The sequence below is a fragment of the Lithobates pipiens genome, unplaced genomic scaffold (assembly GCF_037356315.1).
Source record: "Lithobates pipiens isolate NorthernLeopardFrog02 unplaced genomic scaffold, aLitPip1_a1.2 Scaffold_16, whole genome shotgun sequence".
NCBI lineage: Eukaryota > Metazoa > Chordata > Amphibia > Anura > Ranidae > Lithobates > Lithobates pipiens.
This window is the reverse complement of record NW_027507748.1, coordinates 211,730,860-211,758,386: the sequence shown is the minus strand read 5'-3', so window position 1 is coordinate 211,758,386 and position 27,527 is coordinate 211,730,860. Positions and strand designations below refer to the sequence as shown.

Below are 27,527 nucleotides of genomic sequence, written 5' to 3'. Positions count from 1 at the left end.
AAACAATTTTAATCAAAGTATCCATTCAGTGACATGCCTCATTCAAAGTCCCATTTCCCTCTCTTTTCCAATGTTTCATAGTTAGTAAGGTTGAATAAAGACACCAGTTCAACCTGAGTGAGTGTCTACAATTGCCTCTATCCCTGTACACTCATCACACATCCCTACCCTCAAGGAGCCCACAATCCAAGGTTCCCATTCATATACTAGGGCCAATTTTGGACAGAAGACCCGGTAGACCCCGAAGACCCGATGTTGAACATGAATTTTTAGTACCGTAAAACACGCACTTTTCTCCCCCCCCTTAAAATCAGGGGGAAAAAAATTGCGGGTACGTGTTATACGCTGATCCTCCGTGATTTTTTGAGCTTCTGGGCAGCTCTAAGCCGCCTTTGGCACTTCTCGGCAGCCAAAAACCGCAGAGAACTACCGGGCACCATTTTTAAAAATAGAACTTGAAAATAACACTGACAAGGGGACAACGATGGACAAGGCTGCAATGATAGACAGGCTGCAATGATGGACAAGCTGCATGACAAGGCTGCATATGACACTGACAAGGCTTCAGATGGACACTGATAAGGCTGCATTGATGGGCATTTAAATGAAAGTTTTTTTTTTTTCTTAAACTTCCCTCCTAAACTTGGGGTACGTGTTATACGCCGATAAATACGGTAGTTCAATTCAAAAAGTGAAAACTAGTCTAGATTCATTACACACATAGTAATCTATTTCAAGCATTTTTCGCTTTTAAATTTTGAGGTTGAATTTCAGTACATCCAGGTACAGTGCGGTATGCACTCAATACTTGGTCGGGGCTCCTTTTGCACGAATCGCTGCATCAATACAGCGTGGAAGAGGTGATCAGCCTGTGGCACTGCTGAGGTGTTATGGAAGCCCAGGTTGCTTTGATAGCAGCCTTCAGCATGTCCTCATTGTCAGGTCTGGTGTCTCATCTTCCTCTTGACAATACCCCACAGATATTCTATGGGGTTTAGCTCAGGCAAATATGCTGACCAATCAAGCACAGAGATACCATGATCATTAAACCAGGTATTGGTACTTTTGGCAGTGTGGGCAGGTGCAAAGTCCTGCTGGAAAATGAAACGTTAAGATGGGCTGCATGGTCGAGTCACCAGAAGAAATCTATTACTGCGCAAATTCCACAAAGTATCCTGCGTACATTATGCAAAACAGCACAGAGACAAGCCTCAAACCTTATGGCACAGTGTCACAAGTCATTTGGAGTGATGAGACCAAAATTGAGCTTTTTGGCCACAACCATAAACCCTACATTTGAAGAGGAGTCAACAAGGCCTATGAGAAAAGGTACACCATTCCTACTGTGAAACATGGAGGTGGATCGCTGAGGTTTTGGGGATGTGCGTGCTACAAAAAGGCACAGGAAATTTGGTCAAAATTGATGGCAAGATGAATGCAGTACGTTATCAAAAAATACTGGAGGAACATTGCATTCATCAGCCAGGAAGCTACGTATGGGGCGTATGTGGACATTCCAACATGACAATGATCCAAAACACAAGGCAGAGTCAACCTGTCATTGGCTACAGCAGAATAAAGTGAAGGTCTGGGAGCGGCCATCTCATTCTCCTGACCTCAACATCATTGAGCCACTCTGGGGAAATCTCAAAACGTGCAGTTCATGCAAGATAGCCCAAAAATTTACAGGAACTGGAGGCCCAGAAATTATTAAATTCTGCCAGGGTATGTAAACTTATGAGCACAACTGTATAACACTCTGTGTAACGAATCTATATAAGATTTTATTTGGGTATAGCATCGCACAACCGTGCAATTGTTAAAGTAATGCAGTGCCAGATCGCAAAAAAATGGCCTGGACCACAGGGGTCTCTACGGTTTAGATTTTTGGGATGCCGCGCGTCTACATCACTTTCTTCAGTCCATCCCGAACCCCACTGCTTATTCTAGACCGCTGACTGTTTGAGGAACACTTCTCTGGCACGGAACCTATCTCCCGCCTTCTCTCTAAAATGGATGTTTTACTAAATGCCCCGCCACCAACGCACCGTATCTCTAGTCTCGCGAAATAGGAGGGGGACCTGGGTTACACCTTCACGCCTGCGCAGATTGCACAAGTTCTACGGTTCACCCTGAAATCTTCAACATGCACCAAGACACAGGAGTTGAATTATAAAATCCTCACGAGATGGTACATGACTCCTAGCCGCCTCCACCTTATCTTCCCGGACGCGTCTGCACATTGCTGGTGTTGCGGGGAAGATGGAGGTACAATCATACATGTTTTTTGGTCCTGCCCCAAGCTCTTGGACTTTTGGACAGCAGTCCGAAATATTGCCCAAAAATTTACGGAATGGCAAATCCCGAATGACCCGGCCTTCTTCCTTTTACATATATCGGACCTGCCCCCTGGGAAATATGCACGGTCAATCTTGCGCCATCTCACCAACGCGGCCAAATCTTGTATCCCTCTGCTCTGGAAGCAACAAACTCCCCCTTCCGTGGCCATGTGGCTACGGAGGGTGGAAGAAATTAACAAAATGGAAGATCTGATAATGACTGCCCAGGATAGGCAGGAAATTTACCGAAAGACCTGGTCCCTTTGGAATGTGTTTGTGTACTCGACAGAAGGCAGAGCCCTTCTCGGGCACTAGGGGGAGTTGGGTTGGTTAACAGGCGTTCATGCGGGGTACTCCGAATCACCTCCACTCCCCTTCCCTAATCTCTCCCTTGCCCCTCCTTCCTTTATCCTCCTTTTCCCTTAATCCTCCCCCTCTCCTACTATTTCTCTCTCCTATCCCATACCCCCTTTCTGCATTTTTCACCCTCCCCCTTTTTTTTTTCTTTTGTTTATGCGCCATTGCCAACCTTTTCTTATACATGCGACCTACTGACTGCTCATAGCGGTCGTGATTTCGGCCTGTGGGTCTGGACCTTGGGATATTCACTGAACTTGGTATATCTTTGGCCCCCCTTTTGCCGGAATTGGCGGAGGGAGGGTTCCTGGTGGGGTCGATTCACTATTTACGGTGTAATATGAAGCTGGTGGTCGTATTTCCTGTTACTATGCAGCACATTCTGGAGGCTGCGACCTTCACTGTCTATGTTGCCCCTTTTTGTTTGGGGGCTCTACCCTATATGTGTGAAAATTTTGAATAAACTTATATTTGCAAAAAAAAATAAAAATGGCCTGGTCATAAGGGGGGGGGGAGGCTTTCAAACCTTCCCAGGGCTGATGTGGTTAAAGGTCTAAAGGTTCTTTTTGTTTGTTTTTAAATGTATATGTGAAAGAATGCATTAAGGTGAAAAACCTGGAGGGTTTACAACTTTTAACCACTTAAGGACCGGAAGGATTTGCCCCCTTAATGACCAGGCCATTTTTTTTTTTTTTAATACGGCACTGCACCGCTTTAAATGACAACTGCGCGTTCGTGTGACGCTGTACCAAAACAAAATTGATATTCCCCCCCCCCCCCCCCGCCCCACAAAATGGAGCTTTTAGTGGCATTTCATCACCTCTGCGGTTTTTATTTTTTTGTGCTATAAAAACAAAGAAATAAAATAACACATACAAATTCATTAGGCCGATTAAATATTTTTACTTTTTTCGGGAAAAAAATTAAAAAAATTATATATTATATATATCCACGTGATAGCCATATATTAATTGGTTTGTGCAGAAGTTTTTGCGCCTGCAAACTAGGGGATAGATATAGGAACTTTTTTTTATTGTTTTTACTAGTACTAAGTGATCTGGGATTTTTAGCGGGACTGCAACATTGCAGCGGACAAATCTGACCCCAAATGACACTTTTTGGGGACCAGTGACATCATTCCATTGATCAATTCTATAATGCACTGATCAATGTAAAAATGACACTGGCAGGGATAACACTAGGGGGTGATCAAAGGTTTAAGTGTGTTCTAACAGGTTAAGGAGCCGTCAGGTGGGTGTTTCGTAGATTTATTCCGAGTGCGCCTTTGGTCCCCCCCCCTCCCCCTTCCAATTTTCAGGGAACTAAAATTCATAGCAATGATTTGAAGTTTGCACAAATTTCCAAACCTAGGCCTTTGCGTCCTCCACGGTTAGTAAATAGCTCTGGTACACGACCCAGCTGTCCCTGTTCGCCACATCCTGATGTATACAGATCACCATCGGCAGTAAGCATCACAAGGTGGTCATTTCCTGAGAAAGGGAACCCAAATACAACACTTGTTACATTAAAAACCTCTGAATTAAAAAAAAAAAAACAAACGCTATTCCTTTGCTACGTTGCGTTTACATAAAGGCTTAAAGGGGTTGTAAAGGTAAATGTTTTTTCACCTTAATGCATTAAGGTGAAAAAACATCTGACACTGCCTGCGCCCCCAGTCCCCCGTTTTACTTACCTCACCCCTCAAAAATCCTGCGCATGCCCCCGCCGTCCTTTTCACCGTTCAGCCTGGCAGCTGATTAGCTGGAGTAGATGGAAAGCAGCGCAGCCATTGGCTCGCACTGCTTTCAATCACATCCACTGACGCGGAGCGCCAGGGGGGGGGGGGGGGGGGGAGGGTTTGGACACAGGGACGTGTGATACAGCGAGCGGCTATAGCTGTATCACGGGAACGCGCCCGCAGGTGCTTCTCACCATGCGAGGAAGCTCACATGAACGTGAGAAGTACCTGCGGGAGGAAGCTGAGACAGCGGCCGAGGGACCCCAGAAGAGCAGGTTCGGGGCCACTCTGCAAAATGAGCTGCACAGTGGAGGCAAGTATAACATATTTAAAAAAAAAAAAAAAAAAAAACAACAAACTAAAAAATTCACTTTACAATCCCTTTAAGTCAATATATTGTACACAGACAGCCACAGTATATTGCATACTTCTAAAAACACTGTAAATCGAACTTAAAGCGGAATTTCACCTTCAAAAGTTCCTAGTTTTAGCAGCAGGGTGGATTTAATTTAAATCACTAGTAAAAAGGCTCGATTTAAATCAATTTGTGTTAAAGAATAATTTTTAAAGAGCAACTGTCATCTCTGTCCTGCAGTGGCTCCTCCTCTGACCCGCTGTTGACTCACCAACAATTCTATTCACTTTAGCGGGAGAGCTGGTGATGCGGCAGTGACGCAAGGTGAGGGACATGGCGGCAGCAGTGGATGCCCGCTAACAGGTGCTACTATGATGGATCTGAAATGACAGGTGTTCTTTAACCACTACAATACAGGGCACTTTCGCCCCCTTCTCTCCCAGCCCAATTTTCAGATTTCAGCATTCTCGCAATTATAATGAGAATTGCGCGGTCATGCTACGCTGTACCCAAAATTAAATTGTTATCATTTTGTTTGCACAAATAGAGCTTTATTTTGGCGTTATTTATTTTTTTTTGCAATATAAGGGGAAAAAAAAAAAAAAAAAAAAAAAACCACACAATATTTTCTTCTTTCTATTTTAAAAGAAATCCAATAAAAACCAATTGTCATAAATTAAGGGCCGGTTCACACTGCAGGTGAGGCGACTCCGACTTGCCTCGCCGCGACCTGCAGCGGCCTCGGCGGCGACTTGCAAATGACTTCTGTATAGAAGTCAATGCAAGTCGCCCCGAGGTCGCCCAAAAGTAGTACAGGAACCTTTTTTCTGAGTCGGAGCGACTCGAGTCGCTCCTCTCAGAACGGTTCCATTGTACAGAACGGGGGCGACTTGCGAGAGCGAGGCGAGTCGTGTCGCCTCGCCCGCTGTGTGAACCGGCTCTTAGGCCAAAATGTATTCTGCTACATGTCTGGTAAAAAAATTTGGTTAAGTGCATAATCATTGGTTTGTGTGATCACAGACATACGTACGCAAATGATCATGCACATATATGTACAGATAATCATGGGGACATGTGATTTTAGTGGGACATATGTTGTGTTATTTGGGGATATATGTGGGGACATTGTGTTTATACTGTGTGGTGATGTGTGTTTTCACTAGACTGGTGATCAGCGAGTAAAAAAACAGCTCATACTCACTGATCACCAGCCGGCTGCAGCGATCTGCTCTCCTCTCCTCAGCGACAACTTCCGTGTGAGGAGAGGAGGAGCCGATTGCCCAGCAACCAGCTGTTTGTTTACATCACATGATGACCGTGATTGGACACGGCTGTCATGTGATCAGGAGGGTCAATCACAGAGCTTTCCTGCCGATCCCAGATGCGCCGTATCTGGGTGACACAGGCGCATCGGGATCGCGCCGCTGCGTGGGCACGCACGCGATCCCCCTACTTCTGATGGATGTTCAGGAACGTCCACTCAGAAGTAGAGAGCTCCCACCCGGCCGTATATGTACATTGGCCGGGTGGGAAGTAGTTAAATGCAAGGACTTATTCTTGCTGGTAGTTAGAATCTTTAATATTTGCAAACAAAATTAAGGTTTCCCCATTGAGAATAAGCAGCTGTCAGGTTAGTAAATATTCCCAAAATGGGGTCTCTTTTACGGCTCACTGCCATTTTGCTCCTCAAGGGAGGAATAAAGCACTTCAAGCTATGTGCAGAAAGATCACAAGGTTTATAAGCCGATTAGAATGTGGTTTCACTTTTTACTTGCTTGCCCCCCCCTCACACTTAGAGCCTGGTACATATGCAGGTCTTTTCAAATCATATAGTTTGTAATGTACATATATTTGCAAAACAATGGTATAAAGGCATATTCCTGAACTTTGTTTTATCTCATGGTTATTGTGAAATGATGTGAATGCATCGATGCAGTGCATGTCATCTCAGCTTGCATTTATTGAATGAGTTAACCAAAAAATTTCAATATTGCTACATAATTGTGTTTATTCAGCTTGGAATGGAGCTTAGTTGTATGTATGTGTATATTACATAGAAACCCATCTTTAAATTTTAACCCCAAAAGCATTAAAAAAAAAAAAAAAACTATTTATTTATCCTCCCTGTTTAGCAGGTACCTGCTCCCACCAGGTAGGTGATCAGAGCATAAGTTATCCCCAACCTTCTGGGACATGTCACAGGTCCCAGAAGGCAGCAGGACCATTCCCAGTTCAGCTGCAGCTAAATGTGTATGCACACACACAGGTCAATTAGCTGTGGCCAAAACCAAAAAGGTCAGAAGCTCTAATCGCAATAACTACATTAATAACAAATATGGCCATATGTACAACATGTGCATGAGACAGAAGTTTCTCCACCGCAAACTCTTGCTAGCAGAGAAGCCAAGCTGCACGTATGAATGAGCCCTTAATCCACTCACCTGATGCTATTTTCACTACAGGAGCATCTATTTGGACCTGTACTGGAACCACACTCTTCTTCATAGGCTCCAGTAATCCAATAACACCATTGTTGTCCTATTAGCAAATAGGAAAATAAAACAATAAGCAACCATATGCACGTCAGGAGTACATTTTATACAATTATATAGATCACTCACTCACACACACTTTATACGTGTATTTTTCCTAGCTATTATAAATGATAGGAAGTAAAATAAAGTGTTTCCACCTTAGATTACCATTATCAAACATTACCCATCGGTAACATTTATACAAAGAAACATTGGATCAATTGGCTAGAGATAAAAGATTTTAATTAAAAACTCACTTTTAAAAAGGGGCGTGGCCTGGAGCAGCATGAGATAGGATGCTAGGGACTCGAGCTCTGCCTGCTGAATATCCTTAACCACTAATCCTATTATACCGTGCACTCCCAGAAGTCCGTGAACCTACAGAGCTATTTTTTGTGAGGACCCCAAGGCTGCCATTGCGTGGATTGAACAGAGGGAGACCCACAGATAAGTAAACACTTGTTTATTCATTCCCCCTCTACCCTTTTGATCCCTTTATATAATTTCTACCCGTCACCCCCCTGAAGTGGCATTGAGTGCAATGACTGACACATGAAGTTCTAATTATAGTCATCTCGGGATCTGGACTCAAGGAATGCCACATTAGAGTGTAGCCCTAGCCCAGTATTCCCTCTGAGATGAGGCATGGTTGCCACTAGGGGTCATTACAACAGCATGCCCTTACCTTCCCCTCCCGCCTCTGTCCTTGATGAAATGACTCCGGTCTTATGCGCCTGTCTAAGGCTGGATTCACACCTATGAATTTTTAGTGCATTTTGCAGATTTGCACTATAGAACGCGTTCCATAGGAAACCACGTTAAAATGGACTGTAGTGCAAATCTGCAAAATGCACTAAAAATGCATAGGTGTGAATCCAGCCTTAGGCTCGGTTCATCTCCAATACCCCCATTTATGAACAAACTTCTTCATTCACCAGTATTTACTGGCAGAGGAAGACATCACCCTAGAGAGCTCACTAGGGCTACAACTAACGATCATTTTCATAATCAATTAGTTGGTCGAATGTTGTTTCCATTAATCGGTTCATAACCTTAAAAGAAAAAACAAAAGTAATTTGTTGTTGGGCAGATTGAAAAACACAAATTGCCGCAAAAATGCATTATTACATACTTTTCTGCAGCTTCTCCATTGAAGTATATTGAACAAAAAAAAAAAAAAAAACACAACAAAATAGCAGCTTTTTTTTTTTTTTAACGCAAAAAGTCCTAGTCTTTTCCAAATAAGCAGCAGCTGAAAAAATCATGGATGTGAAGGTGTCCCATAGGAAACCATGTAAATGAACTGTAGTGCGTTTCTGCAAAAAGCACCAAAAAGCACCAGGCCTGAGATGTTTAATAGCTTAATGGGGTTAAAAACTAAAATTAGTACAAAAAGAGCAAATCGCTACTGTAAGGTGGTCATTTTTTACAATGGGACAGTGAAAATATTTACAGTAGCGATTTGCTCTTTTTGTACTATAAAGGGTTAATTTTAGTTTTTTAACCCCATTATGTTAGTGGCCGATCGATTAATTTCATAATCGATTAGTTGTTGATCAATCAATTCGTTTTGGCCCTAGAGCTCACTCAGAGTGAGCGACGTCCTATAATGTGTTACATTACATAGCGAAGTTTCACCACACTCAATACAGCGAGCAACCTGCGATGGCACAGGCTGCCCAGTGCTGAGCTGCACATATCCTTTATAAAATATGAACAGTATGCAGACATCGGAACTGCTCCTGTGAATGACCTGCTGCCCACTAACCCTTTCTTCACGGGTTGGACTACGTTTATGCCATGTTGGCAGTTAGGGATTCATGCCCGCACCAGTTAGGGACAGTGCAGGGTGGGGTGGGGGAAGAGGAGGGATTTAGGTTTTTGCTCAAAGATGACATGCCGACTTACTTCGTTAATGGTTCTTTTACTTGCTATTATGACAAATGGATTGTACTGCTAGGTCTTCCCAAGAAGTGCACATATACACGAGACAGTTACTGGGGGGGGGGGGGTCTTTGGGTGGACTCTGGGTCCAGGAGTTCTGCAAACTATTCCTTCTAACCCATGGCCACCTTGAATTCCTCACATGGAATGTCTGGGGCATGAGGGACCCAATTAAGAGGTCGACCATATTTTCACTCCTCAAAAAACAAAGGGCAGATGTGACAGTTTTGGTAGAAACTAGAAACTTACGCAGAGGGCCCAGTATTGCGGACAATTAAACGTCCATGGGTGAGGTGGACTTACCACCCAGTCTGCACCACTCACTCTAGAGGGGTTTCAGTCCTTATTGCAAAGGACACACACTTCGAGCTCCAGGACTCAGAGACCCAGAGGGCAAATATACATTCTTAAAAGCCAGGCTGCATGGAGATCTAGTACTTTTGATGGCATTCTATGTACCACCACCGTTTAACTCTGCCACACTGTCAGCTGGGTTTAGCTTCATGGCACTTCACACCTCCATCCCAGTGATATGGCTGGGCAGTTTTAATAACATCCTAGACCAACACTATAATAGACTATGTAGGCCCGAGACTGCCCCAACATCTCCCCACCAGACAAGATTTGCTAGATTGCTGAGAGACTTCAATCTAGTAGACTCTTGGATATACAAGAATCCCACAGAGTCTACTCTTGCTTCTCCTCATTACATCACACCATGTTTCCGAATAGACCTTATCCATTTATTCTACCTCCGTTAGCAGACGTGGGATTTTCCCCTAGGTCACTTTCCGATTACTGTCCCTATTGGGCCACGCCATCTCTGCCACACGACAGACCTCCCAGCCACATGGAGGTTAAACCCCTTCTTGCTGACACTGTTCCCTGAGGGGGATGACATAACAGCTGAATGGGAACAATACCTAGCCACTAACGAAGGTACTGCATCACAACAGATAGTATGGGACGCATTTAAAACCCACGCCCGCATGACACATGCGCATCAATAGGATTAAAACTTACTTCAGAAAAGCCAATGGCTGAAGCTACGGAGGGCTTGCTCTCGGCAGAGAGGGCATTTCTAGAAGACCCCACTAGTGATAGAGCCAATCTCAAACTGCGTTCTAGGACAGTAGACTTGATGCACTATGAAATTTCTAGGCGTAAATTATTCTTCTGAAGACAAAAATCGTTCGAACACAGGGAAAGGCTAAAAGCTTTCCAGCCCTATCTGGTGCATTGTGAGGAGAGGCCGCCCATAGCGATTTCACTTCTCTCTCCTGGAAATGCACAAATAACAGAACCTAGCCAGGTCAACACAATTCAGAAACTTTTTTTGCCTCATTATATACATCATTGTCCCCAGATCCAGATGATACATCCATGATTGAGTGATTCCTCTCTGGACTACATATCCTTCAGTTGACTGAGGAACAGGTCAAGGAACTAGGAGGCGCCACTCTCTGTGGATGAGATCTCTGGGGCCATAGCAGAATTCCCCAGGTCCGAGGCTCCGGGCTCGGATGGCTTACTGGTGAAATTCTACTCCACATACTCTGAACTACTTGCTCCTAAACTACTTCCACTTAATTTTTACAGACTTGGAACTACCAGTACCCATGAGGAAAGCAATGATTCCCAAACCTGTTAAGGACCCACATCTCCCGGAATCCTATCTTATGGGCGGGAAGTCTGCTGACATGATGACTTGCCGAACAGACCCGCCCACTGAATCTGGACTTTGGGGTTTCAAACAGCTAAGGGGGGGGGGGGGGGGGGCGCATTTAACAGATAAGGATACATGCAGGAGGCATGTATATCCTTATAGATCACCACTATGGCAGTAGTTTAGAATTGTAGTAATTTAGAATGGATGAGGGTGGGTTTACATCCACTTTAATGGAAACAATTAAATGCCCGACCCCAAAAAACTAATTTCTCAATATTATAACATGCTACCACTCCCCCAGGCAACCACGTCACCCTACGCCTTGAAGACTAGATAGGAATGAGAGATGGGGGCCTGTGGCAGATGAGGAATATAGTGATGTAAATTGGTCTCTCCCAGGCTGACCAACTTACAAGTTTTTATAAAACATTGATCATACCTCACACCGCTTAAAATCTCCAAGTACAAGCAAGACCAGTCCTCCAATTGTCCAATGTGTAGCCAAGCTACAGGTACATTTTATCACCTGCTATGCCAATGCCCCAAGATTCAGACAGACATTCTGGACACAGGTGATACAGTTCCTGCATGACACTATAGGCTCCCCTATAACATTACAACCCAAGCCGTGTTTCTTAGGCATATTTCCTGAGCTGTAACTAGATAAAATTTACCAAAATATTCCTGAATGAAACCCTGTTTTCCGCAAGGAAGGTTAGAGCTAGAGTTTGGATGAGACCCAATCCGCCAGAGCTCTCACACTGGATAGTAGAAGTTAATAATACACTACCCTATAAGAAATGTATATATTCCCTTGAAGTATGAACGGATCTGGGATAGGTGGCTTAAAGAGGAAGTAAACTCTCCCACTCCGATACTTCTTTTCATTTAGTCCATTATAACAATTACCAAACTGTAGCCACTGTAATCCAGCCCAAAATCCAATATTACTTACTGTTTAACCACTTTCAGACCGGACCATTTTGCTGGTAAATGACCAGAGGTCTTTTTACACTTTGGCACTGCGCTGCTTTAACTGGTAATTGCGCGGTCATGCAATGTTGTACCCAAACAAAATTTGCGTCCTTTTCTTCCCACAAATAGAGCTTTCTTTTGATGGTATTTGATTGCCTCTGCGATTTTTATTTTTTGCGATATAAACGTAAAAAGACCGCAAATTTTGAAAAAAAATGATATTTTCTACTTTTTGTTATTAGAAAAATCCAATAAACTCAATTTTAGTCATACATTTAGGCCAAAATGTATTCAGCCACATGTCTTTGGTAAAAAAAAAGTCAATAATTGTATATTTATTGGTTTGCGCAAAAGTTGTCACATCTACAAACTAAGGTACGTTTTCTGGAATTTACGCAGCTTTTAGTTTACGACTGCCTATCTCATTTCTTGAGGTGCTAAAATGGCAGGGCAGTACAAAACCCCCCCAAATGACCCCATTTTGGAAAGTAGACCCCCTAAGGAAATTGATAAGAGGCATGTTGAGCCCATTGAATATTTTATTTTTTTGCCTCAAGCGATTGAATAATGACAAAAAAAAAAATTTTTTTTTTTTTTTTTTTTACACAAAGTTGTCACTAAATGATATATTGCTCACACATGCTATGGGCGTATGTGAAATGACACCCCAAAATAAATTCTGCTGCTTCTCCTGAGTATGGGGATACCACATATGTGGGACTTTTTGGGAGCCTAGCCGCGTACGGGGCCCCGAAAACCAAGCACCGCCTTCAGGCTTTCTAAGGGCGTAAATTTTTGAGTTCACTTCTCACTACCTATTACAGTTTTGAAGGCCATAAAATGCCAAGATGGCACAAAACCCCCACAAATGACCCCATTTTAGAAAGTAGACACCCCAAGCTATTTGCTGAGAGGCATGTTGAGTTCATGGAATATTTTATATTTTGCCACAAGTTGCGGGAAAATTACAAACTTTTTTTTTTTAACAAAGTTGTCACTAAATGATATATTGCTCATGCATGCCATGGGCATATGTGAAATGACACCCCAAAATAAATTCTGCTGCTTCTCCTGAGTACGAGGATACCACATATGTGGGACTTTTTGGGAGCCTAGCCGCGTACGGGGCCCCGAAAACCAAGCACCGCCTTCAGGCTTTCTAAGGGCGTTACAGTTTTGAAGGCCATAAAATGCCAAGATGGCACAAACCCCCCCCAAATGACCCCATTTTGGAAAGTAGACACCCCTAAATTTAGGGGTACACTAGTGAGACTAGGTAATAAATGGCGGGTGCCCTGAAACTATAAAAAAATAACTAACCAACCAGCGTCACCTGTAACAGTTATATGGTGATCACTGGTGAAAGGGTTAACTAGGGGGCAATTAGGGGGCTTTATGCGGTAGTATATGGGGGTCCCTGGCGCTATAAAAAGCTGCGGCGAACCTAAATACCTACCTGCCTAACTAGCGTCACCTGTGACACTAATACGGCGATCAGAAAAATGATCGCTTATTAGGCTGGGTTCACACTGGAGCGATGCGGAAACGCCGCGAATCCGCGGCGGGTTCCCGCATCGCATGCCTCCCGGCGGCAGTTCACACTGCCCTATGCGAACTGCTGGGAGTGTCAGTGAAATGTTACTGACACCCCCAGATCAGTTCGCATATCGCAGTGCGATCTGCAAACTCGGATCGCATGGTGTGAACACCCATGCGATCCGATTCTGCTGCGGGCCAAAAAAAGGGTCCCGTGCGAATTTGCGGCGGGTGCGGCGAATGGCTGAACTCGAATCGCACAGAGATCGGATGTGATTTGCACTGCAGTGCGGTGCGAATCACATTCGTTCTCATAAACCGCTGCAATGTGAACCCAGCCTTAGTGACACTGGCGACGGGGGGTGATCACGGGGTTAAACCTTTATTGGGGGGGTTAGGGGGGTACATTAGAACTAAAGGGGGCTAACTCTAACTGCCCTAACAGTTATTACAGTCACAAATGACACCAATGCAAAAAAAAAAAAAAAAAAATGACATTGGTGTCACTGTGACTGGGGGGCAGGGGTAATTGGGGGGGTGTGAGTGTGCCTGGCATGTTCTACTGTGTGTGTAGAGTGTTGGTGCAACTTACTGATCCGCTCTCCTCCGTGTCGGAACGAAAAATACCGACACGGAGGAGAGAATACATCACTTCCTCTCCTGTGTTTACATTACAGGAGAGGAAGTGATGTCACCGGGGATTTCTATTCGTCGGGAGCGATCGCGAGGGGGTGGCCATGAATGAATGGCCGTCCCCTCGTCCGGGATCGCTCCCGTACGAATACCGACCGCCGCAGGCACCGGGCGGGGGCCCGATCGGGCCCCCGACCCGCGGGAGGCAAGGGACGTACATGTATGTCCTTATGCCTGCCCGTGCCATTGTACCGACGTACATCGGCGTGCGGCGGTCGGCAACTGGTTAAAGAAATAAAAAATAAAAAAAAAACTTGTTTCCAGGGGATAGGCAGCTCCATCTTAAGTATTATTTTCTGAGTCCACAGTGGAGTGTATTTCCGCCCTTACATTGAGCACTTCCTGTACTGTTAAACAAGCCTCGGTCTCAATCCAACGTTTCTATGGTAACCCTGCTTCCCTGTTCATAGCTTACTTGTTTATTTCATAGTATTTACTTGTGCTGCTTATCTAGCGTTTGCCTGTGTGAGTCCTATTCGCTTCAGCTTATAAGACTGCAGTAATGCTGTCCCATGCCATGCTTTATACTGCATGTGTCACATGGTGTGTAGGAGAAAGCTCTGAGTGATTATGAAGCCTCCTGGGAGTTCAGCTTGTGCCATAGGAAGTCCTGATAACAGAGAAGACAGAGTGTGCCATAAATCAGGGGAGATCTGGGCATGCTCAGTGACATCATTCTAAAGAAAAAAAGGGATAACAATACTAAGCAAGTAAGGAGATATCTAGAAGCAGTGTTCATTAGGGATTTTTATGCTGATTTACATGGGACAAAGTTGTGGGGGAGGGTTTACAACCACTTTAAGGCTCTTGAAACTTATGTTTAACAGGGGATAAGTGGGCCATGACTCTTCTCCACACTGGTCTCTGCACCAGTAGTAAGTGTGGGGGTGGACTGAAGAATACAGCAGTACAAAACACAAAATAGAGTGCATTTGAGGGATTTTGCAGTGCGATATCGAAATATGTTGCTGTATATTCTGTCAGAAGTATGTCACACATTTTCTTTTTGTTCAATAAAATTTTGTTTAAGAAGGGGAAACAGTAGCTGATGCTGGGATGATGGCAGCAAGGTCCCACACATGCATGCACAATGAGGTCACTACCCTGAATGCTGCTGCCATATGTTCCGACAGACAATACCATGTTTACGCAGCAAAAGACTCTAGAAATTAGTCAGCGACCACTGCACACATACGTGGATTACTGCTGTCACTAGTACCAGGGCCAAAACGCAGACGTTACGGAAGCAGTGATGGATTCCAACTGTAGAGTTGGCCCAGCCAGGCAGAGTATGGTTACTAACTGCAGTGGCAACTCTAGTAACATCAACTTAAAAGGCCATCGCTCATTATTTTTTTTATTTTTTTTGAGGTTGGCAAAGTATGTATAAAGGAGGGTAAATAAAGTATATACAAGCAGTTTCATGAAAACTCACAGTTCATTAAGGGTAGAGGTACCAACTATAAAGCTATCCCAAGTTAAAAATTATGGTGCCAGAGTTGGGTTTTATCGACAGGCAGGACCTCTGCTAGGTTCAGCAGCGAGAGCTTCAGTGAAAAACGGGTTTACAGCAGTACTACTTTAAAGATGCTAATCAACAGCGGCTCTTATGTCAAAGAAGGTTAACACCACACTACATACTCTGCTATAGGCCAGGCAGTAAGAGGAGTGCATGTCTAGCTCCCCCTCTCAACTCCTGGGTGAGCATGACACCCTGTGTCAACAATGCACTGCCACACACATGACCCACTACCCCCCAAATGTATCAACACACTTGTACACCAATTGACTATTTTCACATTACTGGGTTTAGTAACACTCTAAGGTCTACCACAACATGAGCAAGCAAAAGGGCTAAGAAATGCTGGTTGCATACCCTGAATGATCCAAAGATAAACACCCTTCCATCTTCCGTCAATGCAGCAGTATGGCTATCCCCTGCAGACACCTGTACAACTTTTTCTGGCAGCTGGACTTTCCCAGGTTCCGTTTCTGAACCCTCCTCTGATGTGTCCCGACCTAGTGCTCCTTCATCATTACAGCCAAATGTATAAATCTGTGAAATCAAAGAGAGAGTACCATCAGCTATAAATCATGTGGATACATGTAAATTAGAAAGGGTTGAACAAACTTGCTAGGTTGTTGTTGGGTCAACAATATTAGAAACTCACACTGCCAGATACTGCAAGACAAACTGTGTGCATTCCTCCAGCCTCAGCCTGTACTATTGGTTCTTCCAGCGGTACAAGTGCTGGCCTCTTTCGTTCCATCACATCTTCTCCAAGGCCCAACTGACCCACATCACCTTGTCCAAGGGTGAGCACCAAACCACCAACAGTGTTGTGGGAGCCATGAGCGACCACTGAAAAGCAAAATACATGCAAGGACTGCATTAAGGGTGGTGGTAGTTTGTAAAATCAAAGTGCAGAGAATATAAGGCTAGTTATTGTAGGTTTCCCACAACATTCTTAGAAAAAACAAACCCACACACAAACCAGTTAGTTATTCAACCCCCCCCCCCCCCCCCCAAATCTGAAGAAAGTATGCATAAGTACAGCATCTCACAAAAGTGAGTACACCCTCACATTTTTGTAAATATTTCATTACATCTTTTCATGTGACAACATTGAAGAAATGACACGGCCACAATGTAGGGAGAGTACGGCTTGTATAACAGTGTAAATTTGCTGTCCCCTCAAAATAACTCACACAGGCATTGCTGGCCACAAAAGTGAGTACACATCCCTAAGTGAAAACGTCCAAATTGGGCCCAAAGTGTCTTTTTGAGGATGCCCCACAGATGCTTAATAGGGTTTAGGTCTGGAGACATGCTTGGCCAGGCCATCATCTTTACCCTCAGCTTCTTTAACCAGGCAGTGGTCATCTTGGAGGTGTGTTTGAGGTTGTTATGTTGGAATACTGCCCTGCGACCCAGTCTCCGAAGGGAGGGGGATCATTCTCTGCTTCAGTATGTCCTAGTAAATGTCGGCATTCATGGTTCTCTCAATGAGCTATAGCTCCCCAGTGCCGGCAGCAATCATGCATCCCCAGACCATGACACTCTCACCACCATGCTTGACTGTAGGCAAGACATACATGTATTTGCATTCCTCACCTGGTTGCCACCACACATGCTTGACATGTGTTGCGGGGCAAGGACGCTGACGACATCGCTTATGCCGGTTCACACTAACAGTCTATGACAGGCCCGGAGGTGAATGGCTAAAAACAGCCGAGTGAGTTACTCCCTAGTGCCAGGCAGGCAACTCTTCAAAATGTAAGTGGATTACAGATATATATATATTTTTTTTTAACAAGCCTGAAGTTCTAACACTGGGAGCCTCCTTCCCTTTTTATCTTCCACATGACATCATGTGATCTGTGAAAGGGAAATCTGACAAGAATACTGTGACTGAGGATCATTTGGAGATATTGTAGTCTTCCAGCTGGTTTATAATTTCACCAGTATATCGATCTAGGGAGTACATATTAGTTAGAGTGGTGAAGGATTGACACAATGGTGGAGCACTCAATGCATTTATAGGCAAAGATGTTTTATTTCACAAGTTAATTGCTTTATTATTTTGCTATATGTCAGCCTCTCAACATTTTCAACACAGAGGAACCCTTGAAATAGTTCTCTGGTCTCAGGGGAACCCCTGCTAAAAATTTGAAATCTAACACTCACGATATATTAGCGTGATGGTCAGTGGGAAGAATGGTCCTTACACTTGGTCATTGGGAAGAATTACCTCCTTACAGATAGCTAAAAAGATCAATGGTGTAAGTGGGAACTTATCTGAGAGGCAGAAATTGCCCAATGCTGAAGGAACCCCCAACAGCCTCTGGAGGAACCCTGTTTGAGAATCACTGCTCTATGTACTTGATTTTTTTTTCTGGACTTATATTTCAGCACTCTAATAATATTGCACAAAAGTTTTTTTTTGCACTTTGACATGCACTAGCACTTTAAATATTTTTTGCAGTTTGTTTATTTATTACATATGTGTTATTTCGTTTATATGTTTGGATTACTGAATTTTAGATTTTTTTGGATGACGTTCAGACCAGCAGCACTCTTATCGCTATATACAGTTGATAAAGCAGCCTGGGAAATCCACTGCACTTTATATTTTACATTGCTTACATGTTCTTAACACTAGTGTTTAACAATTTGCCAAATCCCAATAACATCATGCATCCTTCCAGCAAGGCTAACAGCAAAATCAAGGCAGCTATAGGTGAGCTGTATCCTAACTGGTTGCAAGCCACTATAAAGAATATCACAGCACAAACAGTTCAGCCTATTGGCACCAATGTGTTGACCAACAGAGGGGGGGGGGGGGGGGGGGGGGGGTAATTGTCCTTAGAAAAGCTGCACAGGCACATATTAAAAGATGTGAGCCGGCTTTGACTCATTTTAGAGAACACAGATGTGATCCGAGCCTTGTAAATGGCAACTCTAATAATAGCCCAAGTGCTACCCAGCCAAAATCACTAAGTAACACAAAGGCACACAAACCTGTTTATAGAATTTTGGCCCTACTTACATGAAAACTGTTAATCGTGTGTGCTTTTCAAAAATGGAACTCATATACAACTATATTGTGCGTGGTTTTCACTTATACTTACATTTAGATTTTTTAACCTCAGGAGTACCATTGCTTTCTTCAGCAGGAACGCTCCTCTTCAAAGGTTTCTTTCCACGCATTGCAGTCAGTTACAGATAATATTTCTGAAGGCAAAAAAAGTGAAAAGTTACCATGAATGCTTCTATATAGTATTTTTAGTATGAAGCTTGCATGTTTGTTATACAAAGCCTTGATTATTTAGCATTTGTTAAAAACAAACAAGACATATCAAATCACAAGTAATAGACTTATTCCACTCAGTCCAGCTCTCTGTAAGAGGCCACAATACATATAGAGAGCAAGTTCTATAGAAAGATCACAGCACATGAAGGAACTAAAAACTGTAACAATTATATTTTCAGCTGCAAAAGTTAGGCAACTGTATGTACAATGTATTAGTAGGCACGTGTGATATTCCCATACTCAGAAAAACACATTCCGCTTTGCCTCCCGAGTATGCGGCAGATAAACTGAGCTTCCCCTGTTGGGCCAAGTTCCGCTTTAAGCAATGCAAGAATATACTGCTACCAACAGAGCAAATAGACATAAAAGTAGAAGTAAAAAGGCAAGAAAAAAAAAAAAGCCGTAGTTCTGGATTTGGAGAGGGATGACCCCTGCCAGGTTGTATTGCTGTCTGAGCCCCCCCCCCCCCCCCCCACCCCACAATTATGGAGATTCGCCCTCTCTATTTGTCCCGTTTACCAATATCACTAAAAGAAATTCCTAAGATTCGGGTTGTCCCCAGAAGACTAATGGAGGGGAAATCTTCCAAATGGGACACTAGTTCTGGTGGCCTGGGGGTCCCCTAGGGATTCCCTTAATTTGCAGGGATTTCCTGTTTGGCTATGGCACTAACAAACGAAAGAAAGAATGATAAACCTCCTCAATGGCAAAAAATAAACCAACGGGGGTTATATCCCTCCCTTACTCTATCCAGAATGAAAAGCAAAAGACTTTGCCTATAGTTATACTTTAAAGTACATAAAATATGAAGGCCAGTCCCTTTAAAGAATTTTACAGGGAGTACAAAATCCAATTTTCTCTATTGTTCTTCCAGCTTGATGAATTTGGCACCATAGGAGGTCCAAAAGCAGATCATAAAAGGGTGGGCACACCAGGGTGGATACATTGTTTTGCAAATCTATTTACTCTACAAACTGATTGAATTGGTTCTGATAAATCGCTGTTTTACTAACCTGACAGCTTATTATTCTAAATAGTTTTGTTTGCAAATATTAAAGATTCTAACTTCCAGCAAGAATAAGTCCATCCACTCGCTTGCTGTCACCACACCCCTCATCTTGTTGTGTCACTGCCACATCACCAGCCGTCCCATTAAAGTGAATGGGACTGTCGGTGAGTCAACAGCGGGTCAGAGGAGGAGCTACTGCAGGACAGAGATGACAGTTGCCCTTTAAAAATTATGATTTAAAAATGGACTTGATTTAAATTAAGCCTTTTTACTAGCGATTCAAATTGAATCCACCCTGGGGCACGCCAACACAAACCTAGGTGAAACCAACCACACACGCTACTTGCAGAGTCTTTTGACAAACTAGCATCTTTCAAGGCAGATACATTGACCATATAGGGCTTCAAGAAAGCAATCACAAAAGAATAGGTTGCAGTCATTTATACTCAAGAGACAGAAGCCAGAGTACATAAACTCCAAAAAGTACTTGTTGCTCTAGTGAAGTGGAATTAAAAAGGGGAGGAACAAATCTCAACTAAAGGGCCTGTACAATAGCCAGTCAAATCCAACTAGAAATAGCAGATCTGGACACCAAGGAACTCATTTAGGGCTTTCTGGAATGACTATAAAGCCAACACCAGATGCACATTGTGCTATAGGGCCAAATTTTGTTCTACTTCTAACTGAAGCAAAGAACGAACTTGGCTCCCCTCAAAAACACGTGCCCCAGGGAAAACATTGTTTCCACAGTCAATTATATCCTGTGAAGCAAGTTTATAAACTTCAAAAAGTAGAATTCTGGAAAAAACCTAACTAGTCTTAAAAAAAGCTCCCTCCCAATTCATAATACCTATGCAAGAAAGATGTATATACTAACCCATATTCCAGCCCACTCTGGTCCAATTGCATGATCCCCTCTGCCAGCCAGTTGTAGCTGCAGGGGAGAGGAGAAATAGCTCAACAATAGCTGGTAAATCCTGAAGCGGTGACATCACACATAGGCTCCTATGGTCCATTCATTGCCAGATAGGGGTGGATCGGATCGTTCCTCGGATCAGAGTCACGGATCGGATCAGCAAATAATAATTTAATTTGCAAAAACCTGTGAAAATTCCACCACCATATAGTCCCCACTGTAATATCCACAATCTCCCCCTCTGTAATATTGGCTGAGTATGGCAGGGTACGGCTGAGCATAGCTGAGTATGGCTGGGCGCGGCTGAGTATTGGCAGGGTATCGCTAGAGCAGGGCTTGACAAATTTGCTTGGAATCTAGTAGCCAGCTAAAAAAGTTAGGAGCCAGGTCCGTAATGGCAATCTGGACCTGTCCCTGGCCTGACATGGAGACAAGTGAGGGGAAGATAGCCAGCCAGGTCATTGCCCATAGCTCTTAAAAGGGACATTTTATTTATTTTCAAATGACAATTGTTTTTGTTTTTTTTATTGCATTTTAGTGTAAATATGAGATCTGAGGTCTCTCTGACCCCAGATCTCATATTTAAGAGGACCTGTCAAGCTTTTTTTTCTATTACAAGGGATTTTTACATTCCTTGTAATAGGAATAAAAGTGACAATTTTTTTTTTTTTTTTAAATAACAGTGAAAAAATAAAAATAAATTTTAAATGTGCCCTGTCCCGCCAAGCTTGCGTGCAGAAGCGAACGCATACGTGAGTAGCGCCCGCATAGGAAAGCGGTGTTTAACCCACACATGTGAGGTATCACCGCGATCGGTAGAGTGAGAGCAATAATTTTAGCCCTAGACCTCCTTTGTAACTCAAAACATGCAACCTATAGAATTTTTTAAACGTTGCCTATGGAGATTTTAAAGGGTAAAAGTTTGTCGCCATTCCATGAGCGGACGCAATTTTGAAGCGTGACATGTTGGGTATCAATTTACTCGGCGTAACATTTTTCACAAAATAAAAAAAATTGGGCTAACTTTACTGTTGTCTTATTTTTTTAATTAAATCATTTTTCCCCAAAAAAGTGCGCTTGTAAGTCCACGGCACAAATACGGTGTGACAGACAGTATTGCAACAACCGCCATTTTATTCTCTAGTTTGTTAGAATAAAAAAAAATATATATAATATTTAGGGGTTCTAAGTAAAGTGGAGGAGATGGGCGGGCAGTGAAAGCTCCATTAGCATTGCTGGCTGTCATATCAACAGCCGCCACTAGATGGCGCCAGATTCCAGAAGGAAACAGGACCGCGGAAGGCCTCAATTACCGATCCGGCGGCGGCGCGGCCCGATGCGATCACACGGGGGGTTGCGTGGGTACACGGAGACAGGATACCCCCAGCTGTGCTGCCCAGGAGCCAGGTCGCTAATTCTAGTGCGACCTGGCACCCGGGGTTTGTCGAGCCCTGCGCTAGAGTATTGCCAGGGTATTGCTAGAGTATTGGCAGGGTATTGCTGGGTACTGCAGGGTATGGAGGGATGGCTGCTTTCATCTCAGGATCTCTCCCCTCCACTGTACAGGTTAGTACTGAGAGGGGAGAGCGGAACCGGCGTCATGACATGACGCTGGTTTGTTTACAAGTAATCGCTCCGTCTGAGCGATCAGTTCAAACAGCCTGGGTGTAGAAAGATGGCCGCCGCTTCGGAGCTAGGCCGAAGCCGTGGCCTTTCCTAAGGCCGAGACCACGGAGCGCGGCATGTGCCGATCCGAGCGGGTTGACCCGTTCGGATCACGGATCGGTGACGATCCGTTGCACCCCTATTGCCAGAGCTCCCTCATCGCCCTTGTAGCCACTGCAGACTTGACACGGATGCCGGATCAAGCGACCGGACTGAAAATTATACATCTTTTTTACAAAGGTTAGTCACCAAAGGTGTTAGTAGGGGAGAGGGAGCATTCAAGAGGTTGTAAAGGCTCGTGTTGTTTCACCTTAATGCATAGGAAAAAAAAACACCTTGCAGTCACCAGCCCCCTAGCTCCCCAGTTTTGCTTACCTGAGCCCCGAATTTCCCTGGCACGTCCCCGCCGTCCCTCTCTCCACGGGTTCCCAGCTCTTGATTGGATAGATTGATAGCAGCGCAGCCATTGGCTCCTGCTGCTGTCAATTAAATCCAATGAAGCGGGCGCCGGAGGTGCAGGGCTGAGTCCTGCATTCGGCCTCTATGGGACGCCGAATGCTGGACTCGGAAGTACACCCGCAAGGTAACCCCCTCGGGGACAGCGCTTCTCCAAGGGGGCTATCCAATGTGGGAAGGAGCCCCGGGGGATCCCAGAAATGTATGTTTGGGGCCACTCTGTGCAAAACAAGCTGCACAGTGGAGGCAAGTATGACATGTTCGTTATTTAAGAAAAACTATCCTTTAGTATCACTTTAAGACTAGTTCAGTTCATCTGACTGTGCTTAACCACTTACCATAAAGTGCCTGTCCTGAAGGCAAGCAAGGAAGGAGGGGACGAGGGAGCTAGAGAGCCGGAGGTCTTGGGAGGAATACAGAGAACAAGTAGGCTGGTATTTTGAGACTAAGGTAGTGATGTTGCTAGGGGCTGGGTTGTGGGTAGGTTTGTAAGTGGTTGTTAGTATTTTGAATGTATTTTGTTGGGCGAGTGGCAGCCAGTGGAAGGATTAACAGAGGAGTAGCAGACACTGAACAATTGGTAAGGTGGATGAGCCTGGCAGCAGCATTCATGATGGACTGGGGGGGGGGGGTGGCCTTTGTAAAGGTAATCCAATGAGGGAGTTGCAGAAGTCCAGGCGTGAGATGACCGGGGAGTGAAAGAGGAAGTAAACTTCCTCTGTTGACATTTACCTATAGGTAGTGTAAATATCCCCTAAATGTATACGTTTAGGAGATGTTATATGCAGCCAATTACATCACAGGCACATGTGCGCTGAAGGAAGGGCCACTGGTGACATTTCTTCTGAGCCTTGTGTCGTGAACGGTGGCATGCGTGGGAGTGACGTCATTGCTGCTCTGGCCAGTCACAGGGCCCACGAACCTGGAGGTAAGACGAGTGAAAATGGAAGTGGCTGCAGCTGACATTGAACAGCTTTGTTTTAAGGCAAGTTTCACATAATGTGCTAGGATGCGACGCATCCTAGCACATTATAAATACCTTGCAGGAAGGTAAAGTCCAGTGGTTTACAAACACTTGAACTAGGAGCTTTGTGGAGTTATTGGTTAGGAAGGGGCATATTCTGGAGACGTTGCAGGGTTTGAGGTGACAAGATTTGGACAGTGATTGGACATGGGGCCTAAAGGATTGTTCAGAGATACTGTATGTGTGTTTAAACACATCAAGCTTATGAGTATTAAAGTGGACCTTCAGTCAATTTTTTCAACTTTGCATCTATTAAATCTTCTGCCCTTGTTGCTTTAACTTTGGATAGAAAAAAAAAAAAAAAAAGCCTAGGCTTATGCCATCATGCACAACTCACTTTTGTGAGTTTGCCAGGAAGGGCGGGGTGATGAGTCATAAAAGGGCCAATGAGAGTTGCAGGTGTGCCTCTGTGGAAATCCAGGAAGTGAACAGGCAGCAGCTTCAGCTGCCCACAGTTAGAATGGTTGCAGACTCAGTGGAGGACGATTTCTGCAGCATATTTGGCAAGTACAGAATCACAGTATTTATATAAAATAATATGCAAATCGTTCAGAGGGAAGCTTCAGGATGGCAAAGATCTTTTGATTACAAAATTATGTGAGCAGACTGCAGCTCCTCTTCCAATGACCAGAATATTAAAAGGGGTTGCAAAGGCTTGCGTTTTTTTTTTTTTTCACCCAATGCATCCTATGCTTTAAAATGAAAAAACACCTTGTAGTCACCGACCCACCCCCCCCCCCTTTAATTACCAGAACCCCAAATTTCTGTCAGCGCATCCCCACTATTCCTCTCTCCACAGGTTCCTGGCTCTTGATTGATAGCAGCGCGGCCATTGGCTCCCGCCAATCAAATCCAATGATGCGGGCGCCAGGGCCAAGTCCTGCATTTGGCCTCTATGTGGCACTGAACGCTGGACTCGGAAGCATGCTCACAAGGTAACGCCCTCGGGAGAGTGCTTCTCCAAAGGGAGTCATCTAATGCAGGGAGGAGCCACGAGGGGGGGGGACCCCCAGAAAAGGATGTTCAGGCCACTCTGTGCAAAATGAGCTGCACAGTGGAAGTATGACATGTTAGTCATAAATTAATAAAAAAAGTGTGTGTAAAATATATATATATATATATATATATATATATATATATATATATGAGAGAGAGATCTCCTTTAGTAGCACTTTAATTTGCCATCAACCATTGGAATCCATGAATGCCACAAAGTTAGACTTCTGTAGTGTTTCCTGTACTCTTTGGTTCCTCTGCTAAGCACACCCCCCCTCCCCCTCCTTTTCTACGCCTGTAAACGTGTGTGTACACACATTCTAACACAAAGGCACTTTTAAAGGATGAAAAGCAATGGCAAACGCCTGTAAAAGTGGCATTTTTTATTTAAGCTCAACATGCATGAGGCCTAAAGCACCAACAATTCTCTGATGTTAGAACACCCGATTCAGTTCAGGAAAACACACAATTCTGAGAAGCCTCGGGCTAGCTTTAAAACAGGAAGAAATGGGGGGGGGTAAACGGTGAACCAAACGCTACTTGGTGTGTGAGTCCCAGGGGAGGGAAATGACACTACAGAGGTAATACGACATTGGGGGAAGCAGTAAATTACATCCCCTGCCTGTATCCCCCCCGAGGCCCCCAGCTTAGAAACCCCTATACCTTCCCAGCTGTGCACACATGCACTCTGACCAGGCACTCACCTCCAACCACGTACTTCCCACCAGCTTCTCTTCACCTCTTCTCCGCGCGCGACTCCTTTAAGCAGCTGTTCAACACGTGCGGCGCCCTGGTGACGTACAACTAACGCGACAACCTCCGCTCTGACAAGTCCGAAGAGCACGTGACGGGCGCGCCTAGTGTAAAAGATGAGGCGGGATACTCTTGGCTCTGTGCTAGGGGCACCGCACAGACGATGTATTGATGTTACAGTGATATGGTGTAATATGTATATGGCGGCTGTTGCCTATAGCTCAGGTATTTGCCCGCGCATTGCTTTCCGCTTCGGGTGACAAGCGCTCCACTCGTTCGGCCTGCATATTCCCGGATGTGAGGCGAGGGGGCGTTCTATACTTGTACTGTGCTCTCGCTGGTTTCTAGTCTTCCACAGCACGTGGGACCGGTGAGATTTAGCACCGTAAAGTGGAATACCGGCTCGCTGTTGTTCCTCCGGTGAGTGTGATACTAGCGGCTAAATGAAGGAAGGGGCTTATTAGTAATAGAGATTAGTGTATGATCAATACATAGACACTGCTCCATCCATCAACACAGTGTATTGTACACAAAGGGGGCACCTTTCTAATGAGGAGAACGAAGTGGCTTAAATATTTCCAGGATTGTATACGTTTCTATTATTTATTATGGCTGTTTAGGAATAGATTTAGATATGGTGAGGTCTGTTCTGAGTGGAACCTGTCCTGGTAAACCACTCTATGGTCTTTGCCACCATGTTGCAGCTCAGTTTCAGGGTATTGGCAATCTTCTTGTAGCCTAGGTCATCTTTATGTAGAGCAACAATTCTTTTTTTTTTTTTTTTTTTTTTTTTCAGATCCTTTAGAGTTCTTTGCCATGAGGTGCCATGTTGAACTTCCAGTGATCAGTATGAGAGAGTGAGAGCGATAACGCCAAATTTAACACCCCTGAGACCTTGTAACGCTAAAGAGTCACATGACACCGGGGAGTTAAAAATGGCTAACTGAGCCCAATTTGACCATTTTCACTTAGGGGTGTACTCACGTTTGTTGCCAGCAGTTGAGACATTAATACGGTTGCAAGCCCTCGCCGTTTTTTCACCTTTATGCATTAAGGTGAAAAACTTCCTTTGCTGCAGCAGTGGCCCTGAGCCCTGTAATTCCCAGGATGGGAATGAGCACATCAGCTCTGGCCAGTGTCTTGTGTCCTGATTGATGGCAGTGTAGCCATTGGCTCCCACTGCTGTCAATCAAATCCAGTGATGGGGGGGGCAGAGCTGAGTCCTGCTGTTTATGTCCACAGTTGTAGCAGCAGGACACGAGAGCGTGCCTGAACTGGTGTCCACGAAGGAGAGCGCTTTTCTGGGGCACTCGAGAAGAGGAGGAGCTAGGGACCCCAGAAGAGGAGAATCGGGGCCACTCTGCAAAACCAAGTGCACAGCGAAGCTAAGAATGACATGTTTGTTTAAAAAAAAACTTACAACCACATTAATGGCTGTGTGTTGTTATTTTGAGGGGACAGCAAATTTACACTTATACAAGCTGTACACTCACTACCTTACATTGTAGCAAAGTGTCATTTCTTCAGTGTTGTCACATGAAAAGATATAATAAAAAAATTATTTACAAAATGTACTCACTTTTTTAATATACTGTATGTAACGCACTGTGGAAAATTATTGTGTTTTAGAAGTACCTGTTGGCAGGCAGACTTATTTAGCCAATACGGCCTAGACCCAGAAAGAGGGGGGGGGGGGGTTCCACAGCTAGAAGCATTCCAACACCTTTGTTCTGGAACCTGGGCAGATTTCTCTT

At 44.3% G+C, this 27,527-nt stretch overlaps 1 protein-coding gene across 1 annotated transcript in view; it reads right to left on the bottom strand.

Annotated features, from left to right (window-relative positions):
- LOC143982343 (regulator of chromosome condensation-like) overlaps positions 1 to 26,070 on the bottom strand; it is a 32,579-nt gene extending 6,509 nt beyond the window's left edge. The window contains exons 1-6 of the mRNA XM_077480979.1: positions 25,725 to 26,070; positions 18,773 to 18,875; positions 16,312 to 16,502; positions 16,017 to 16,196; positions 7,231 to 7,327; positions 4,064 to 4,186 (exon numbers count right to left, since the gene is read on the bottom strand). Coding sequence (XP_077337105.1) covers positions 4,064 to 4,186; positions 7,231 to 7,327; positions 16,017 to 16,196; positions 16,312 to 16,502; positions 18,773 to 18,851 — 670 coding nt within the window. The 5' untranslated portion in view covers positions 18,852 to 18,875; positions 25,725 to 26,070. The remainder of the gene's footprint in view (positions 1 to 4,063; positions 4,187 to 7,230; positions 7,328 to 16,016; positions 16,197 to 16,311; positions 16,503 to 18,772; positions 18,876 to 25,724) is intronic.
- Positions 26,071 to 27,527: the final 1,457 nt, after the last annotated feature.